At 35.1% G+C, this 20,746-nt stretch overlaps 3 protein-coding genes across 10 annotated transcripts in view; 2 read left to right on the top strand and 1 right to left on the bottom strand.

The window, feature by feature from the left end:
* LOC129792365 (transient receptor potential cation channel subfamily A member 1) overlaps positions 1–20,746 on the top strand; it is a 1,125,827-nt gene that overhangs the window by 740,472 nt on the left and 364,609 nt on the right. The gene's annotated exons all lie outside the window — the stretch shown is intronic.
* The window catches only part of LOC129792430 (PIH1 domain-containing protein 2), a 927,269-nt gene that overhangs the window by 541,914 nt on the left and 364,609 nt on the right, over positions 1–20,746 (top strand). The gene's annotated exons all lie outside the window — the stretch shown is intronic.
* The window catches only part of LOC129792352 (sorbin and SH3 domain-containing protein 1), a 102,888-nt gene that overhangs the window by 69,177 nt on the left and 12,965 nt on the right, over positions 1–20,746 (bottom strand). For 3 of the 8 annotated variants that reach the window (XM_055831312.1, XM_055831276.1, XM_055831289.1), the window contains exons 1-3: positions 18,590–18,684; positions 15,686–15,753; positions 1,132–1,206 (exon numbers count right to left, since the gene is read on the bottom strand). Coding sequence is in view for 2 of the 8 variants with exons in the window: in XM_055831314.1 (XP_055687289.1) it covers positions 1,132–1,206; positions 8,619–8,637 (94 nt within the window). In the remaining 6 variants the exon portion in view is untranslated. Of the gene's footprint in view, positions 1–1,131; positions 1,207–5,479; positions 6,539–8,618; positions 8,726–15,685; positions 15,754–18,589; positions 18,685–20,746 lie in introns of those variants that run through there. The other 5 variants (XM_055831274.1, XM_055831314.1, XM_055831273.1 and 2 more) reach the window with 5 other exon arrangements.

Raw genomic sequence — 20,746 nt, 5'->3', positions numbered from 1 at the left:
AAGAATTAGATTTTGTCAATATTATAAAAGATTCATGAATTAGAATAAAAAAAAATAAATTATTTATTTATTTTCTCATTAAAGTGGTTATGCGAGGCTTTTAAGCAAAGATAACTCCAGTAAAGGCTAAAACGTATTTCTAAACAGTTAGGGTAAACTTTCCAAAGGAATTATTCTTATTATTTTCATCTAAGTCGTTTAACTCCACCCTGTTCTTCCTGATTTTATTCCTCGTAATCAATTTTTTTAATACCAAAATTATCGAAAAAAAAAGATTTTTTTATAGCTTAATTTCTCGAAATATTCTGTCTGTGGTTTCTCTGGACTCATGAAATGCAAACAAATCAAGAAATTTTCCCTTCAACGAAAGATCTACTTTTCTACATGCATTGCACACAATTCAACCATCAATCGCTCCACAAGATCCACCTGATCAAACACAAACTGCAGTAAAATCTTGGCAATTACTCTGCTCAATTATAAATTGCAAGGAAAATTTATGGTTGTCGTGCTCTTGTCCAACATGTCAAGCACCAATGAGGTTTTGGCATTGAATTAGAAATTTTGTAGACATTTTTTTCAATGACCAAATATGGAAATGATATCATGCAGTCTCCATTATATACGGCTTAACTGTGTGACTATATGCCTTTTTGTTGTGTATATGGTAATTACCAATTGAAATTATATGTTTAGGTATTCTCCAGTTTAGCATAGCTCGTATTGATGATGGAAAAACTGCGAAATATGAGAGAGAACCGCCTGTTTCGCGTTGCAAAGAGAGACCGCGAGAAAACCTGGTGGTGGCACACACAGAGAGCGACCTTGCTGCCAATTACACATCTCAGTGGTTCATATAGAAATTTTTCACAATTTTCATTTGCTACATTTTCTATAGGAAAAATTTTCTTCTATTTTATTCTGATGTTAAAGTTGCGGGAATGATAAAATGTTTTGTGCGATTTGTGTTTGTGTGATGAAAATGAGAATGTTTGTGTAAATGTGCCAGCCACACAGCTCCTAAAAGCTCTCAATTGTGGCTTACTAAACCCCAAAGGTTAAACCACTCAATCCGATATGGATAATAAAAAATAAAACAGAAAATAAGTGGCTATTAAATTATCATCATACCTTGAGGTGATGGCGTTTTTTTGGCTTCTGCTGCGTCTTCGCGCTGAAATGTGGTGTTCACTCTGCGGATGTCACCTGAAATGAAAACCACCGAGAATCGCTCATCAGTATAAATATTCAATCAACACATGCGAGAAATATCGATGAAAGTTTTCAGACAGAATCATCGTGAAAATTCTCACTTCACACGTTCGCCTCAGCGCGAGAATTATCTAACCATACCGCGTAATTAGTCCCCATTGTTGACGCTTCAACTCATTGGCTTTATAAATAAAAGTGATTGGTAATTAAATGCATGAAGGAAATCGCGTTCATATCACAAACTTCTATCTAAATGCAATAAATCAGGAGATGCAGACGGGCTCATTTACAATTTACTACTCATCGCCTGGCGCACCATGTTTATCTTACCATAAGCACTCTAAATAGAATATTTTGTGATACTAAAGTTTAGTTTGTATTTACGAAAAGGTGAGGTGAGTTCATTAGATTAGTAGAAGAGACTTTGGTGGAAAAAAAAGAATTGCGATAAGAAGTTTGTGGGATTCAAGAAGTCTCGAAATACAGGAAAACCTCTGTTAACGTGGGCGAAATTCTAAGGAAAAGTGTAAATTGAAATGAATAATTTGAATTAATTGAAATGAATAAATTAAATTAAAGTTGCGATATTTCAATGAATGCAATTGATGCATTTCAAAATTAGGGGATATTGGGGTAATTTTGAGAGATTTGCATAAGTTTATTCATAAGTTTAATTGAAAACAAATGAATAGGTCATTAAAATCTTCCCTAAAAAAGGGTTTTTTTAAACAAATTATTGTTAGGAGAGAATAGAGTTAAGTGAGATACTTTAACAATTTTAATTTTTTTTAAAGTGTTTTAACAAATAGTTTTGTATAGAAAATACAGAACAAATAATAAAATGGGGGGGGGGGGGGGTTAAATGAGGCTTTTCACCCAGAAAAACTCACGTTTTCCAGAGCTTTCGGTTCCGTTCGGAGCCTTCTTCAGTGGCCTTCAATTCCCACTCTCTGTAGCCACTGAAGAAGGCTCTAAACGGGGCTGAAAGCTCTGGAAAATGTGAGTTTTTCTGGGTGAGAACCCCCATTTAACCGACGAGAAACCCGGAAAATTATTATTGTCTTTACATGTCGGAAAATCGCTTCTTTTATTATATAGAACAAAATATATATTTCGTTTGATAATTACATGAGCTCATCTTTTACAATTTGAATGTAAAATTTTGAAAAAAAGGATAACATAATTTTTTTTAAAAACTTGAGGGACAAAACCGGTAGTCGCTGCCAATTGGACTTTTTTTAAATCATCATAGATTAAAGTCTATCTTACTTATTGTGATAACTTCTACGTTTTCTAACGTTTTCTATGATAGAAAATAAAGGTCAAAGTTTGGGATTAGAAATTCGTGTAGGTACTCCAAAAGTTAAAATAAATAGTTTTGCATACGGATATTTCAAAAACAATCTGGATGTCAGTATGACCCTTAACCCAGATATGTTCAGGAATTTATTAAAATTTAATTTCAAAATTTCCTAGAAAAATCTTTAAATCTATGTTTAAGCATTTAACATAGTACGATAGACAAATCAGTAGACAACGCTGTAGGGGGAAATGGGGCAAAATGTTAGAAAATCAAGACCACACATCTCCAATATCTCAGTAAATATTAATTCGTAATTGTTCTAATTTAGTCAAAAGGTACATTTTATAACTCTAACTAAGCCTATAAAGTTTTATAATAATTGATCTAATATTTTGGGATTTATTTAAAAAACAAATTTTTCAAATTTCAAAGTTACTTTGACCTTTCATTTCAATATCGTATTTTGGCGTATTTCTCTGTAATTTTTTTGATCCAAATGTATTTTTAGATAGAGTAACTAATGCTGAACACGAATCTAGTCTAAATTTTCCGAAAAAATTTTCCGGGTTTTCCCGTAGAACACTGACTCTAAAAAGTACCACTTGGGGCAAAATGTTAGAAACCGTTTTTAAGGCAGTTAACTTTTTTTAAATTTATTTTTTTTATTTTTCCCTAGTCAGTACACTTAATACTTATAATTTAGCGTGTTATATTACTCGCTATTACTAATATAAAATTATTTAAAAAATAAAAAGTGCAATTTTATAAATTTTTCATTTTTTTATTTTTTGTGTTTTTTTTATTAAAAAAATTTTCTAATTGTTACACAAATATCTTATTATCAATTGCTTTTATAGTGTCTAGATGAAATAAATACATAAAATTGAAATTTAAGGCCAAAAAACGCAAACTAACATTTTGCCCCATGATTTTTGAAACAGGCAAATGTGCAAGGGTTTGGAAAATGGCCTGAAAATGAATTTTCCCGTTGAGATAGAAAATAATCGTCTGAGACAAAATTGTAGCCCGGAAAATTTCCTATAAGATAGTCGTCATGAGAAAACTCAAATATTTTCAGGGAAATCAGGAAAATGGTCCTCCCAAAAAACTAACAAATTGCCCCATGTCCCCCTATATCCATAAAAAAGAAAAGCTCATAATCAATCAATAAACGAAGTATTATTTATCAAAAATATTATGTAACTTCCAAACAAATTATGTCGTCGAACGAGGTTTATCTGTACAAATTCAACGAGGAAATCTTGTCAATTTGTTGTTGTGGAATAAAAAGCCAGTGGCTAACGAATTGGTTTCTTCTTCAAGAGACATAGATAAGGGGTTTACATTTTTAATACTTTCGTATTGTGAAGTGAGCATGTAAATGGGAGATAACGAAGATGAACCTCCTGAAGTGCCTCTTATCTGTTTCTCTTCTTCAGTATTTTTCTTGTTAATTGAGAAATTAAATTGCGGCCGAAATAATCTTGGCATTGAAGATGATGTGATGCCCCACAATTTCATTTTATTGTGTTTGAATGCGTAATTAGCTTTAATTTTGTCATTCTGTCCACCGAGGCACGTCTCTTTTGGCCACTCGGGGAGACTGTCAAAGAGACCCATGGGGAATTATAAATGAAATGAATGACTAAATAAATGGTCAGCTGAGGCGCTTTTCTTTCATTTAAAAATAAGACAATATTTTGTACCCAAGATTGTCCCATGATGCGCATATTGAGAGAAGGTCTATATGGGTAAGAGTTGAGGAGATTTTATAGGCGAGTCTCGGCAGTGCTTGGCATTGAAGGGAAGCTCAAGAGGATAGAGTTCTGGGTAGCTCATGGGAGTAAGACAAGAGTTAAGGGGAATTCAATTAAATTCTATAATCGGCAGATATGTGTGCACAATGGGCAGTTCATATGGGACTTTCTCAGAAGCAATGTTGAGGGGAGACCCTCTACAGTGTTTTGGGATGTGAATTACTCCCAGCTGAAGTGGGAGATAGGGATCGTTTATTAAATTTATGAAGCACTCCATTTACCACATTGAGCGACTCACAATAATTCTTTTGTTGGGACTCAAGATGCTCTCTTCCGTCCTTTTTCCGGCACATTTTTTGCCGTCTTTCTGGGTCCGGGAGAGACGACGGAAAAACATCTCGTTTCTTGCTTAAATTATTGAGTTACGGTGAAATTGCTCTGTGGCAACATTGTAACTGACCCCGCAAGTACTAAGAGAAAAATTTAATGTTAGTCTATTAATTTATTTTTCTAGAGAACCAAGTTTTGAGTTTTTTCCTTCACTAATATTTACTAAAAAAAAACATTTAAATATTTTTGATAACTATAAATAAAAATACGTTTTCATTTTAAATGATTTTAAATACTTTGTTCGTCTAAAATTCTTCGTAAAATAATTTAAAAATTTACGTTAAGAAGATTTTTTAACAATTATAATATTTTAAAGGGTAGCTGTATGTGAAAATTCATTTGAAAAATAAATTAAAATGCTTAAGAAATATTTTAATAAACTCAACAGAAAAATAAATTTAATGGTTGTTTTAATTAATTTAAATAAACAAAGAAGAATCCAAGAGAGAATTAGGCATAAGATTATCGCGTAATCGGAAAATTGAGGGTAAAAATTATCCTAAAATGGTTTTATATCCAAAAAAAAAAGAAAATATTCGTGGAAAGAGTTCTAAAAATTATATTTTTCCCTTAATAATTATAATTTCCATTGATTTTAGTTAGTAACAAAATATCTCCGTGTTGGTGAGCTTACTTCTCTCTCAGTGCTATCTCAACTATGGAGAGAAAGAAGAATGAAATGAACTTCATTCACAGTGCGGGATAGACGAAGAGTTAATATGGCACATGGAGAAATTTTCCAACAAAGAACTTTGTCAAAATTTAGTTGTTTCGTTTGATGAAAAATTCCCACAATTTCCCGATAAAATTTCTGCACCTGCACAGATGGTTTTGAATGTTGCAATGTTGCGGCTAAACCTCTCACAAGGTGACCGTGATGGATGGTGTGCTTAATCTGCTGCACAAAGGTGTCCCAAATTCAAAAACAATTAATCAACTTCCTTGTCTGTCTTCACACACAGAAAAAGAAAATCTTTTCTCCCCAAAATCAACTTATTTAACGTAATAATTATCAGATTTGCAGCACAAACTTCATCACAAATTGCGCGCGAGAAATTTTTCTTTTCTCCACACACAAAAACATTCAAAAAATTGTTGAAGCGTTCAATGTTGGGATTTTCTATTTGGGCATATGGTTAATTTTTTCCAAATGTGGCACTTTTGTGGCACTAAAAGGCGTCTGGTGTTTGTCACTCACGCTTGACTTTCGTGAACTCTGACATCACGCACTTTGCGATTTTTTTTCTAGTCAACGCACGGAAATATTCAGCCACCGCGTGTTGCGTCGATTGAGGCACCGACTTCACTGGAACTCCACCATCATCTCACTGATAAATATTGTGGGATTTTTGTTGTAACACAGCGCGCGGTAAAAAGTCTTGTATATGGGAGGCAAACATCAAACACACAACTACGTTGATCTCCCTCAAACGACACAGAGTTTCGATGGCAAAGCACAATGTTTTCCACAACACTTTAATGCAAACAACACTAACACAAAATATGTAGTACGTTTGAATTCCCCATTGATGCATTCACAAAACTCGCGCTATTCAGCTTCGCGCGCCCTACGAGGTCCGCTCAACCACAGAGAGAGAGTGGAGTTCAGCTATGATCGTGTCACACGATGGCTCATAGCGCTCGTACAACCGTATGTCCGTCCTGTGTGGCCCATCCAACCTTTTCGGGTGCTTCTACTCACTATCATTTTCTGGCAATGTCGCACATAATGAATTACACAGCTGTGACGAATGTAAAGACTCGCACTTTCTTCCCCCAACACCAAGGGGTCTATGTCGCAATAATTTAAACACAAAAGGTCAGAGATTTCTTTGGGAGATGTCCGCCTTTTCAGCTCTTGCGAAATTAACCAGCAACCATCGTTTGTGGATGACTGACAAGAGATAACGAAATAGCTTTGAGTTGAAAACTCAGCAGTATCTTATCGAAAAGATGATGATTGTGAACAAGATTGTGAAGGTTCAGGTGAGTCGTCATCATCAGTTGTAGGCATATGGAGTACTTTTAAAACTTTAAATAAATTGTGGGTAGTTTAGCAATTTTAAAATAATATGCGTAAGCATGTAGTCAAAGTGTTTAATACTGTAAATGAGTCATAAAATCAAAAGAGAATAAGAAGTCATCAAACAAACATACTTTTTTCCTCTAGATTTTAAGCTACATTCAAGTTTTTTTTTTCAACTAAAGTTACATTTTTTTTAAAGTTATTTAAGTCAGTATTAATTTTTCTTAAAATAGCCTTAGGTTTTTTTTAAGTTAGGCCTAAGTATTTAAACACAAGCCTAAGTTTTTTAAGGCAGAATCTATGTTTTTAACGGCACGTCTAAGATTTTAAAACTAAGCCTAAATATCTTAAAGGCCTAACTTTTATTTAGCTAGAGCTAGGTTTTTTTTAAAATCAGTCGTAAAATTCCTAAGCTAGGCTGAGTGTTTTAAAAAATGCTTAAGTTTTTTTAAGGTAAGCCTGAGTACTTTATGCTAGCCATGAGATTTTTAAATGTGACTAATTTTTACAACTAGGCCTACATTTTTATACTAGGCCCAGGTTTTATAAAGTAGGCCTAAGTATTTTTAACAAGACTTAAGTTTTTAAGTTATGTCTAACTTTTAAAATTAGACCTAAGTCCTCAGACCAAGGCTGAACTTTGCTCAATATTAGACACTATTTTATAAAAGTAGACTGGCTTGACTAACTCAAGCCTAACTTTAAAAAACTTAGGCCAAACTTTAAAATTATTCCCGAACTTTGTAGTGAATTTTACCCTATAAGTTTCCATACTTTACTGAGTTTTTCTATTTATCCCGAATAAAACATCCAGCGTTATTATATTTTTGTTATTCCGAAATAGTAACTTATATTGAAACGATTAAACTCCTTTTTTTATACTCACAAATGTTGTCTCTTTTTTTAAGGAACACCGCAAGAGTTAAAATATACAAATCTTTCCCCTGCCTGTGCTAACATATTTTTGCATGAGACGCAACATTATGCCTAATACGCCCCTTGAATTTCCGTGTCTAACAGAGTCTAACATATCAAAGTCGGGCACATTTCACATGAAATGAATGCTCGTAATGAGGCAACCATCGCGATAAACTTCACCCATCGTACGCATAAAATTCTCCCGCGACTCTGACAAATTGGTGAAGAAACGGGGGGAGGTGGTGGAATTTTGTGGTGTGATTAATTGGAATGTTATGCAATTTGGGAATCAATTAAAATGCTCGACAAATTGACTTATTTGGGAGAATCAATATTGCTAGCACATACTGCGCAATAGACTGCAGTTTTAGGGAGGTAGATTTTGGGTGATTGTGGGCTGTCTGTGGTGCAGGATCTAATATTTCCACATGGTCCATTTGCTAGCTGGTGTGCGATGGAATTTAAGTTAATCAACAAGGAAATGTACTTTGCACAAATTGCTGAAAGATGTTAAAGCCAATGGGGAATGGGGCGTCTTTAAAATTGGTGAAGAGGGGCTTCATATTGTGTGCAGTACAGATGTCGTGTGCAGAATGGGAATTATCAGTTTAAACTATATACACAAGAATAGTTCTTGGATACCACAGAGAGGCTTCCCCCCCCCCTTCTTGAGCGCTCCACTTAGGCTCAACAATACATTATACCGCATTTCTGAAATATCAATATATAAATCTTCCACTTCACACTTGTACTTGCATTGTCGCTCTCAGGGTATCTCTCGTGTTTGTTAGGCGATATGCGGATGTGTAATGTAATAAATAGACGGGGGTTGGAGTTTAGGGGGATGTTAACCATGTGAACCCCAATTTCACATCTTTGCAAACTCCTCCGGAAGGACAAGGAGGAACTGAGCTGAAACATCTGAGCACATTATTACAATGAGAATCGGATTTGTTGAGCATTGTTTGCGAGTTAACAGAAATGCTTCAGCGTCTTAACATGGTACACTCACAATAAGCTCCAATACCCATGTATATAAATATGTTATATTAAGGGCATATGCGGCGGGGGTGGAGGTTAAGATTTAATACACAACCAGCTTTATTAACTTTGTGGATGCAACTGAAGACGCTAATACTCTTTGAGAAGCTCAAAGCAAGCAAACTTGGCTTGCGAAGGGTTTCTTTTTGTTATGATACAAAAATAAAATCTCTCAAGATGTTATTTTTATCTCAGAATTCAATAGAAAGGAACTGCTTTTAAGTAGGTAATAAAATTAAATTTGAATTTCTCTTCAAATCTTCTTGGAAATTAAATTATAATAAAATACAAAGTTAGTTTTTTCCCAGGGAAAATATGTTAAAATTTCAAGAACTTTTGATTAATAAAACTTTCTGTTTGTTCTTTTGCATAAAATAGATGAATTTGAAAATTTTTCAAGCGATTCATCTGACTATGAGGCCACAGAGGGATCCGTTCCAACTAAAAAAGGATATCCCAATGGACTGACTAATGGCTTACTGCTCCCATGACTTTTTAGCAATTTTCCTGTCTCTCTGTAAAATTCCATTCCACATAATTTAACTTAAAAATCCCAATGGTACGCAGAATGTTTTTGTCCATTAATACAAATCACTCTGTTCAGCTCTTCTCCATACACTACTGTATAGACTATGGGATAATCTGGAGAGCAAAAGTCGGATAATGAGGGTTCACAAATTGCATCATTTAGCCCCATGTTCTTCACTTTGGCTTTAAGCAATATTAATCCCACCCACACGGTGCATATTAATTAATTTATGAAGGGGAAAAAGATAGTAAAGATTGGCAAAAAAGCAAGTGCTCCCCAATGGGGGATAATCCTTAACGAAAAACGATTGACGGGTGGAAATGTTGGAGTAATTGGGGAAAATTAATCAGCTGTGACGGGCGTTTTTGCTACTCTCAAAAAGGTGTTCCACTCCTTGTTATCTCCAATTGTATCCTCCTCCCCCCACCCCCCTGGACATCTTTATTTTATTCGCCTAGAGGAAAAGAATATCGGTGTGTGTGTGTGGGGACAAAGAAATCCTTCTTTCACCCTGTTGGATCAATATAATTCCAATAAATTTTAATGCCAGAAAACCCCCACTAATCACATGTAATGCCAACCATGACATATTCTTGGGAAAGTTTCTCATTAGAACTTGGCCAGATGCCGTCCAATGCTTTCTGTGGATCACAAGGGCATAACGAATTGGGCATGGAAGGGGGTTATGTTGGAAATTCTTCTTTAAGGGGTGGCTCGTACAGTGATATAGTGATTAAGAAGATAAGGCAGTGATAAATAAATTATTCCTAATAACAAGCAATAGTTTGATACGAAGAATAAAATTGAATAGAATTAAATGAAATAGAAAAAATGATTATTTAATTAATGTTTTCTTATTTTAATAAATTTAACTATTTTGATACACCGTAAAAAAACATTTAAACAATTTACAAACAATTTACAATGTTATTTACAGAAACAGTGTGAGTTAGAATAGTTTAGCATGGAGCTCTTTAATAGACTAATAATATTTAAAAATATTATCCATGACGTTTTAAATTAAATTCCTAATCTTTCACACTACAAACATAAGAATATAATTCACAATTAATCTCGTAATGTATAAGCATATGCTGTATATGCTTCTTTCACTTAAACTTTTTTTGCTATTATTTGCATCACACTTTCGATATTTTTTTATGTTATGTGTAATTCAAATGCGTGTATGCTTTGTGCAACATTTGCATGTTTCAATCATTTATAACATAAATATTTTCTGTGTTCTTGCAGCTTTTGCGCCTTAGAAAAAAAATTCATGAAAGGAATAATTTTGTAGAATTTGAGAAAAATTTTAAATGTAATGCTATTAATTAAGCATTGTTTGACTAGAAATTTTTACATGATTTCTTTGCACATGAGCATATGCTCTATCGGTATATGCTTCTTCGACTTATGTTTTACACAATTTTCGCTTTTATTTGCCTCATATGTTTTTTGTGTGGGTAATTCATGAAATAAATAAATATAAAAAATGAATGCATTTATGCTCCATGCAGCATTTGCTCTACATTCTCATATTTATTCACATTTCCCGCATTCATGAACTTAAAGAAATTCAACACGACAATTGCTTATAAACGAATAAAATGAATCTCTGCACTTCAATAGAGTTCCCCTATTTAATTATTTTTCCAAAATTGAGTGACTCCATTGCTCTTGTGTTTCGAGTCAATTTTCTGGTATTTCACTTCCGGTGTTTCCCTCCATCTCTCGGGTGATTCCCATCGTAACTCCCGCATCTGTGTGTGTGTGTTTATTGCTCAAAAGAAAGAATAATTGTTTATGTTCGAATAAGAACCAAGCCCATCCTCTGTCGTATTTTCCTCATTCATTTTATAATCTGCCATTTACTAAATGAAATCGATTGGAGTCTATTTTTGCTTCTCTCATCGGGTCACACAATATCCTATATACATTTGTTACACACACACTGTGATGTTGTGTGTGATGCTCCACGTCAATCACGAAGTATCAAAGAGATGCCAAAAAAAATTCTCATAAGCATCGACCTTTTGGCATAGCTTAATTGATGCTTCTCGCGCTTATTTATCATTCAAATCGCATTGAATGTGCCCGCGAGGTGTATTGAGGTGGCCAAGGTCACAAATTGTGTGAAGAAGTTGTAAAAACCACACCACAGGTACATCGCGAAAGACACGCAAAAAATACACCTCATTATTGGACAATTAGCATAAATAAATTGCTATATAGCCTATACACGTGCCGCACACAGCATGGGACTGCCAAAATGTTAGCTAGGGCTATGGAGGGGGAGTTTGGAAAAGAAATGTGAACATGCGGCATTGCACGATTGTTTCACCCACATTACAGGCACTCAAATATTAATTAACGACATAATCGATCCGAGCGATATACCCATAAATTTCCACGGGAATGCGAACAGGATTTCCACGGGAATGGCATACACACAACATTAATGCTGATGCCATACAATTTATTCACTTACACACCATCGATCTATTCACAGAGGTGGCTCATTGATTGTCAGGTGACTCCGTATAAGTCAAAACCATTTGGGATTCTCTCGTGCATATTATGCTTTATATATTTTTCACCTCAATCACGGTGCTAACAATAAAAGTGGGGAGGTATTTCGTTTAACCATTTTAGTTTGAAAATTTAAAAAAAGAAAAACAGTACCGAACTTGGGGAATTTTTTAAGATATCGATGTACTATTTAGCTCCATTTTTCGTTCAAATTAGCCCCACATAAAGCACTTTTGCTCAAAACAAATCTTTCTATAAAGGCTCCATCTATGTAATCGTGACTCAGAAAAGACTAATGTAGACTCAACTCCCTTATCGCGACTCAAATTTTCCCTTATTTAGACTCAGCATTTGCCTAAAGACTCAATTTTTAACTAATATAGACTTAGCCTTTATCTTATGATATTTTGTAGTGCAGATAAGTTTAAAAATTGAGTCACCATAAGGTAAATGCTGAGTCTACATTAGTTAAAAAAAATTGAGTTTACACTAGGCAAAGGCTGAGTCTAAATAAGGGAAAATTTGAGTCGCGATAAGGGAGTAGAGTATACATTAGTCTTCTTCTGAGTCACAATAAGGTAGATTTGCGTCAACATTAGTTTTAACCTTTCTATAAACTACAAAATCTGAAAAATAATAATTTTTCGACTCTTAAACAAGTCTCAAATAATCATGGATTTAAAGAGAAGATAGAGCCTCATAGCTCTAACTAAACGACATAAGACCCTATTGATTCGGAAGATTTTCCCAGAACATTTTCCACCCAATTTTATTCTATCCATCGTCATTTATTCTCCAGACGGTTTATGTGAAAAATCTCCTTTAAATTGAATGTGAAGCCAGTGAGATTAAAGGACTGGAAGAAGGGCGATATCGATAGATTACGATTTAATTGATGACAATTACGGGAAAAAGACAGCCCCCACCGTGGAGGGAAGTTTAAATTTAATTTTGATTAATTAAACAACCATTAACTGGCTTCTCTTCAAAATAAGATTAATTCACATCAAATGATGGGCAACGAACCTCATTCGCCCCTGTTTATGATTTTACAAAAACATCGATGTATAGTACGTTTTAATGCCCCTCTTGTATACACAGAGAGGTGTGTTGCTCTGGCCTCACCCACTCAACAGAACTGATTACAAGAATGCATTAGCATTTATGGCATTTTCTCATACACACAGCGCAATGGAATATGCTGTTCGTGTTAAAATATAAAATGTGAGCACATTCATTTAACCAAACCCACCTCCCTACGCAGACACAATGTGCAGCACGAGGGCGAGAAGAAGGTATAGAAAAAATATCTTTAGGGTGGAGAAGAGTCATGGAGAAAGTTCCTCCCCTTGATCTCATTTCATTAATAAAGCCCGAAAGATGTGAGGCTGAAACTAGGCCACAAGGATGACTGTGGGATGAAGGTAATTTGAGGTACCGCGCCTCCACCTTATGAGACGACGTCATCTCAAATACAATTAAAGTCTCGCAGATTAACTCCCAATTTCGCAAATAAGCTAATCTTTGTTCTATTTAATTTTCACGTGAATTTTAATTAGAAAATTAGTCCCAGAGACACCTTGGCGCTGCTAAATGCAAAGAAGTGTGATTCGCCTTACGGGCAGATAACATTAAACTTGACATTAAAATTGTAACGCAAGAATGGAGCGAATATTGAAATTTATTGATATTCTGTATTTGAAATTTTTAATTTTTTTAAATGACAATAACGAATAAAAAGAAAAGAATTTGTTGATCTAAATCTTGAATAAAAATTCCTCATTCTAATTTATGTTGAATCTACGTTCAAAAGGTTCACAAAGTAATTCTTTTCTGTGAAAAGCTTTTTCATGCCCATCAAGATTACATCATCGAATAATTTAGATTTTTTTAATTTACCCAAAAAAAGAACCTTTTTGAATTTTTCGAATCAATGATAAACGAAGGTGTTTTCCAAATCATGTAAAGTTAAATTTCGATAACAATAGGAAAACATTTATTGCTTAATTTTGTGAAAAACCCTGTGCTATTTTTTTTCGGGAGAGGAATTCAATTGATTTGCACTGAAAGAGATTTTCAACCTTCGACAGCGGGACAAAAGCTCTTTTCTGCACTTTGTCGCACATACAAAAAAAAATCCGTCACACACCTTTTTTCGCTGCGTAGGAAGGACTTCGTGGTCCACGGATATTGCCACGGACGAGATCTCGCTTCTTCACTTTGTGCTTTCGTTCGACGGTGAATTTGGTACGTGGGGGTGGTGCATCTTTGAGGCGGAACAGTGTGAATCTTCTCAGGGCAGCATCAACGAAATTTCTCATCCGCGGAGAATCAGCGTCAGAGTCATCGGAAGTCGATGTAAAACAATTAGGGCACTCAACGATTTTCATATTAAACGTTTTTTTTTTCGAGTTCTAAGACGTTCTCAGAGACGCGGTTGGATCACAACTGCGGGTACTTCCTTCCAAGACGCGCAAAAGTTTTTCTTTATACCCAGAGAAGTCCCCAAAGACAATTCCAATATTTTTGGTTCACGGTTCATGGAGCTAAATACCCCCTTCTGCTTTTTTATTTCCTCAATGGCTGTATTTTTCAATATTGTCGTCTCTCCGGCAAAATGCACAGAAGAAGTCTCGATGGAATATCATTTCACAGTTTGTTTATTCCACACTCCGCGGCCCCACCGTCCCATCATACTATGTACTTCATATGTATACAAAAAAGCAAGAGTATAGAATGAAACAAAGAATCGAATGTCTTTAATAATGGGGTTGTGTCTCCCGCAACTCTCTTTAGAGACCTCGGTGCTTACTTAATTGATTTAAATACTATGTTGGGATTGAATATTGATAGAGAGGTTTGCTTTGAATGTCAAGACTTTTGCTTTTCTTCTGCAAGCATTTTTTTTCTGTTCTTAAGCTTGCAATTAAGAAGGTTTTTTGCAACAAGACCTAAATGTTAATTACTTCGTTTTAATTTGAAAATAAATGCTAGATTAATTATCCCAATAAGTATATTGCTTAAAGAACGATAATTCAATTATACATTCTTAAATAGAAAACTCTCATATATCAATGAGTTTTTCTCATTCTGAAACATTCAAACGCTTCAAACGTTAAAAAAATCAAAGAAGTTTTATTTATAAAATATTTAATCCAGATATGTCTTTTATTGCATTTTCATCTTTTCTTAAATCGTAAAGAAAAAAAAAACTTTTTTTTCGACTTTCGGATTAATTAATTTTATTGAAAAGATTATACCTGAAAGTTATATTGAGAGATTACTTCAAAATAAAGGGAAAAATAACAACTTAAATAGGTCTTATTTTGCGACCAAAAAAACTTCTATATTTTCAAGTTAACAAAAAATTAAAATCGGGAAATTTAATTAAAAATTTCACCTATCTTCCTACGCATGAACATATGAACAGAGCATAACAGGGTTAAATTGTTTTCGTTACATCATTTGAACACATTGATAGCATTTTATCTCTATTTATTTTAGAATAATCTAATTTTATTTCTTTCTTATAATTTAAAAGACTCAAATCACATATTAATCATCGCCCAGACAGCATTGCCTGTGGCACAGAGTTGAGTAGAGTTGAGCAGAGTTCTTCACCCCCTGACCGAAGCAATTAGCTCAACAAATTAAATATGATTTTGCTTTAAAACCCCAAGTCTATCGCAAAAGTGATTAGGATTAGCCTTTGACATATCTCTGGTTATCACTTTGATGACAAATTAGCTGTGGTTTTGCATGTCTCACATCTCATTTCTCCACATTTCTCATTGACAAACGTCCCAAACGTCCCGAAGCTTTTCCGTTGAATTATATAGATTTTTTTTTAACGGAAAATAGGGGACGGATTATTTATGAGAAATTCGGCATTTTTTTCTCACACACAACGCGCACACATTTATCTGGCAAACACATCTCTCTGCTGACGAGTCCTCCAATAAATCAAAAATTGTGCTTACTTGGAAAATTGTCTCCTTCCCCCGAGGGTGGCAATTTCCTCCGTGGATGCAGAATCTGCGCCAAAGATCTGCAAGCAAAATGTCGCGTGCAAAAATATGAAAATATATACTGGAACAATGCATTTTCAATGGGACGGAGGGTGTGGGAAATTGGATTTATTTTATTTTGCAAAATGTATTTTGTGGTTGTTTATTCGTGTTTTTCCCTTTTTTCGCCATGTAGCCATGGGGTATGTGATGAATACACATTTGAGAATATTACATCTAATTAAAAGTTTGATAGCGCACAGCTTTCGTATATCGTCAGGTAAATCGCTGGCGGCACTATATGCGAAAGTTCCCAATCACTGTGAAGCATCTATGCAAAATTCCACTTTTGATCCTCTTCCATGGCTCTTGATAATTTACCTATTTGCGGGAGTGCATAATACTTGACAGTCAATTATTGCTAGTTTTCCCTGATTCATACTGTAATATGTTCAAGTTATTCCCTGGGGGAAATTATGCGAGAGTTTCCTCCATTTGACGGTACAGAGTTATAAATGAATAACTGAGCTATATATTTTATTTTTTAAATTTATTCAGAATTCAAATATCTTCGTACAAGAACTGATAAATCAGATAAATTCAATAAAAATGCATTGAAAGAGGTTCTATAAATTAAATAAAAATTACTAGGAAATTAATTGGGGTGGCTGGAGTTATATGAATTAATCAAAAGGGATGATTTTCATACTAAATTGATCTATCTCTATACAAAAGCTTTTAATTACCTATATTAAAAATCTTGAGTTTATGCTGTTTCCTCAATTGAAAAATCGTTTAAAAAATCAATTAAATTTTCATTAAACAGAAAGAGATTATTTGTACCCACCACTCTCCTAAATAAGAGCTCGAATAAATTGAAAACAGAGAAATATCCTCAAACAATAATAAATAAAACCATAAGAGTGAGACTTCACTGTCTCACTGAATTCCTTATTGTCTCTCAAAAATCTTCATTGTAGTTTAGTTCTCTAAACTTGTGTTATTTCCTGTGTTTGTAAACTAAATATCCCATTTGAGAGCACTCGACTTGCTAAGGAAACAAAGTCCACAAAGTCTTTGGGAGGGAATTCTCGAACAGAGTCATATTCCACCCCTCTCCCCACTCCTACTATTCTATGGAAACTATCATGCTGAAAGCGCTGGAGATGAAAGTTTAACCAAAGTGTGAAAGCTCATAAATTGCTCGGATTCAGCTGTAGCACCCTGTCGACTTGCCGGGATGTATTCATCCTGCGGTGGGGTTTAAGCAAACTTCTCCGCGACCTGGGATTTTCCTTTTGCAATCTGATCCCCATACGCATCTCCGTCGACTTGGGTGAATGACAATGAGCCAGAGAACTCCCACCGCCTTCGAGCACATGGAGGAGAACTATGGTTGTGGGGTTAATTGATGGCCACTGGGGGTGATTTATGTGTGAGAATAGGATTCGTTGGTGTGCGCTTCCTATATACCCCACAGGGATTAAACATGGAAATCGATTATTTCCAATTCACCATATGTTGGATTTATTTTGAAAATTTGTTGGCAAAAGCAGGATTTGCAATGAAAACACACTGTTTATTGAGTGGTTGTAGTGTGTGGGTAACAGAAGAGGATATCAAATGTTGCTTTACGCTGTTTTGAAATTTGATGCTTGAGTATATACTTAAAGTGTGATTGATTTGTATTGAAACGGAGACGTGTGGTTAGTTACCAGGCGTCTCCACCTTATCAAGGAAGTGATATGAGATGTAAGTTGAGGAGAATCGTACCATCAAGCATATGCATTGTGATATGATAGCTTATTTAGAGGTAAATGGAGACGCCTGGTAGTTACCAGGCGGCTCCATCTTCACAAAGAAATTCCAATTTGATTTTCTAGGTAAAATTAAAAGAAAAAAGTAGTTCGATATTTTGTTCTAAAGTCTACATTTTAATCTTGCGATAATTTTGCAAGTAAATTAAATAATAAATAACTACCAGGCGTCTCCATCTTAATTTATTTGTAGATAGAAAATTACTTTATATCTATCTCACAACCAGGCGCCTCCATTTCAAAGCAGATACATTGATAGCCATTTTATCTCGTCTTTCTCCATATATATGCACAAATGTTTGCAATGTGCATTCGTAATCTCTCAGTGTGGACGTACCAAGAGTGCCTGAAAGGACTTCTAATCTGGCCCAAGGCAGTAGAAAAAAAAGTAAAATAAAATAAAATAAAAAGAAGAGCAAAAGTAGAGTGAAATGTATTTTCAACTCACACACTTCTGTCTGGATCCCTTCCCTTTTGATCCATCTAACGAAGGGTTGGCGGTATGGCAGAGTTTGTGGAGCAACTTCATGACTTTTGTGGTTTCTTGTCATGGAGAAAGACGAGATTTATTTATTTGCTTTCTCCCCCCATCATGGTGTGCAGAGGAGCTTAAACATGGAATCCCTCTACGTTTGGCATTCCCGAAAGAACTCACGTTTCCCACCACACACATACACCCACCAGCATGGAGAGAGATCCAGAGGGTGGATAAGAAAAGAGATATTCTCGAATGTTATGGAAACTTTTGCGATTATTGAATTAGATTGCGAAAGTGAGGTTCCTGGTGGCGCCCAGTGGATAATCTTTAGAGACAGCTACCCAAGGAGAATTTTTGTTCTCAATATTTAATGCCACTGGAGACTAAATGGCACCAAAGGCACACACACTTTCAAGTGGATGTCACGAGGATTAAGTGGAAAATACCCTTTTTCTATGCTTTCTCCCCCCATCACTTCTCCCAATCAAATGGGAAGAATTAAATTCGCCCTGGAGGCCAAAGAGGTCGAAGTAAGTACAAATGGGGTATCATTGGAGGTTTAATGAGTGCGAGAGAACTTACTCTGTAATTGGCGGAACGAAAGCACCCTCCAACTTCTCTTGGTTGCCCACACTCACTGATTGGGATTGATGGGGAATTTCACAGTCCAAATTGACCTGGAACGCAAGAGAGAAAAAAAGAGCAAATTAGCACCCAAATGACTTCATTGAACTCTTCTTGGATGTTTTTCTGTAAACATCCAAAACTCCAATTTTCAAGGGGTTCCCACATTGGCATTTAATTAGGATTTAGGAACTAATTGGGTGAATGTTTGCAAAGTAAATCAGATGTTGAGAAATTAAAGGGTATTTTACGGGTAATTTTATGTGGGCTTTAATTAAATCATTGGGAATGTAATAAATCTTGCTACATTTTTTTTTGAGAATTCTGAAAGATTGAGAAATAACCAAAGGGGGTGATTATATCTGATTACAGATCTTCAGATTACAGTGGAGGTCCCCATGTAAGAATAATGGGATGTACTCTTCTCGCGCATTAGTTTTAATGCGCAAGAAGAGTACATCCCATTATTCTTACATGAGGACCTCTACTGTATTCGTCAAGAATCGAATAATTAACATAAATTTGGACTATTCACCAATATTCGAATTAATTGTTGAGAAGATTCAACTTATTCGTAAATATTCAAGTTATTCGTTAAGTTTCGGACTATTCACCACGATTCGGATTTTACTTAATGATTACAACTCTGCCAAGATTCGGATTATTCTTTAAAAAGATTAAAATAATTATCTAAATCTGCCGAATATTTCGATTTGACGAATCATTCGAATCATAGCAAATAGAAGAATCATGTAGACGTAGAATAACCCGAAATTTAACGACTAATCCAACAATCCGAATTGTTAGAAACTTCTTGACGAATAGTTTTAAACTATTAGGCCTTAATTATCTGATAATTGGTCAAGCAGATTAAAAATATTCATCAAGAAGTTTCTAACAATTCGGATAGTTAGTCAACATTATAATTATTCGTCAAGATTTCGATTATTCGTTAAGTTTCGGGTTATTCTACATAATTCTTCTATTTGCTAGGATTCGGATGATTCGTAAAATAATCGAAATATTCGACAGATAAACACCCATTGAGAAATAAAAACTTGTTAGAATTTGCTCCGCAATCACTTCCAGAAATAATTACAAAAAAATAAAGTAAAGAAATGTTTTACTTTAAATTAAATTCCCTCAAATTGATGCCTTCTTGCATTATTATTTCATCACTAATAAAAACACCCCACCACACACCCTCTTCAACCCTTAGATGGAAATTCCTTCTGAGTGATGACTTTATTTATTGAGGGGTTGTATGGTGGTTTTTTATTAACATGAATAAAGTGAGAAAAGAAAAATTTTGAGGCCACCCACACACTCCGGGGTTTGCGGCAGATGAGAACTCCTTGGGGACTTATATATCCCTTTCGGCTGTGGGAATTAATTGCAGCTTAGGCGGTGGATGGGGGTGTAATTTTAAATTTAATTAAATTCCTGCCGTCACTCGTAATAATACATTGTGTGTGTTTATTTTGACGGAATCATTATTCTGCGGTGTGTGAAATTAATTTGACCAAACACTGGCTCTCGGTTATTCATTTTGTTAATTATCCACACTGGGGGGACTCTGTCATTGCGCACAGTGTGTTTAGGCGCACCACAAATGAAGGATGGTACCATAATGAGAAAAGCTACAACTGCTCCCATAGACAAGATTGTGCCGCAGTATTCACCTGTGCTGGATGTTTGTTTGCACACCATTTATAGCGAGACTTTGTTATCCTCCGGAATTTTAGCATTTTCAATCAACCACCAAAATGTGATGTAAAACTTCTCTCTTTTGCAGATGAAGTGCGCAAAAGAAGACACCAAAATTTCCACTAAAAAATCCTCCAAAAAAAATTACTTTTGAATTGAACTGACGGGCGGTTGGATAGATACTGCCCTGAAAAAAATTCTCCAGAAATGTGGAACTCTCTGATAAAAATCCCCGTCATGGATTGTCTGGTGTGTTGCATATGGCCATCTGGCAGAGAGAATCAAAAATCCCTCATCCCCCATTCACTACATATATGCTGCACTGTCCCACTTTGCAAACACCACGAGCAACTTTGACAATTTGCGAATCACTTGCGCCCGGATATTACTTAAAACTTGCACCAAGGC

The sequence above is a fragment of the Lutzomyia longipalpis genome, chromosome 3 (genome assembly GCF_024334085.1).
Source record: "Lutzomyia longipalpis isolate SR_M1_2022 chromosome 3, ASM2433408v1".
Taxonomy (NCBI): Eukaryota; Metazoa; Arthropoda; class Insecta; order Diptera; family Psychodidae; genus Lutzomyia; species Lutzomyia longipalpis.
Note: the sequence above shows the minus strand (reverse complement) of the source record. Positions and strands in the feature narration are given on the sequence as shown.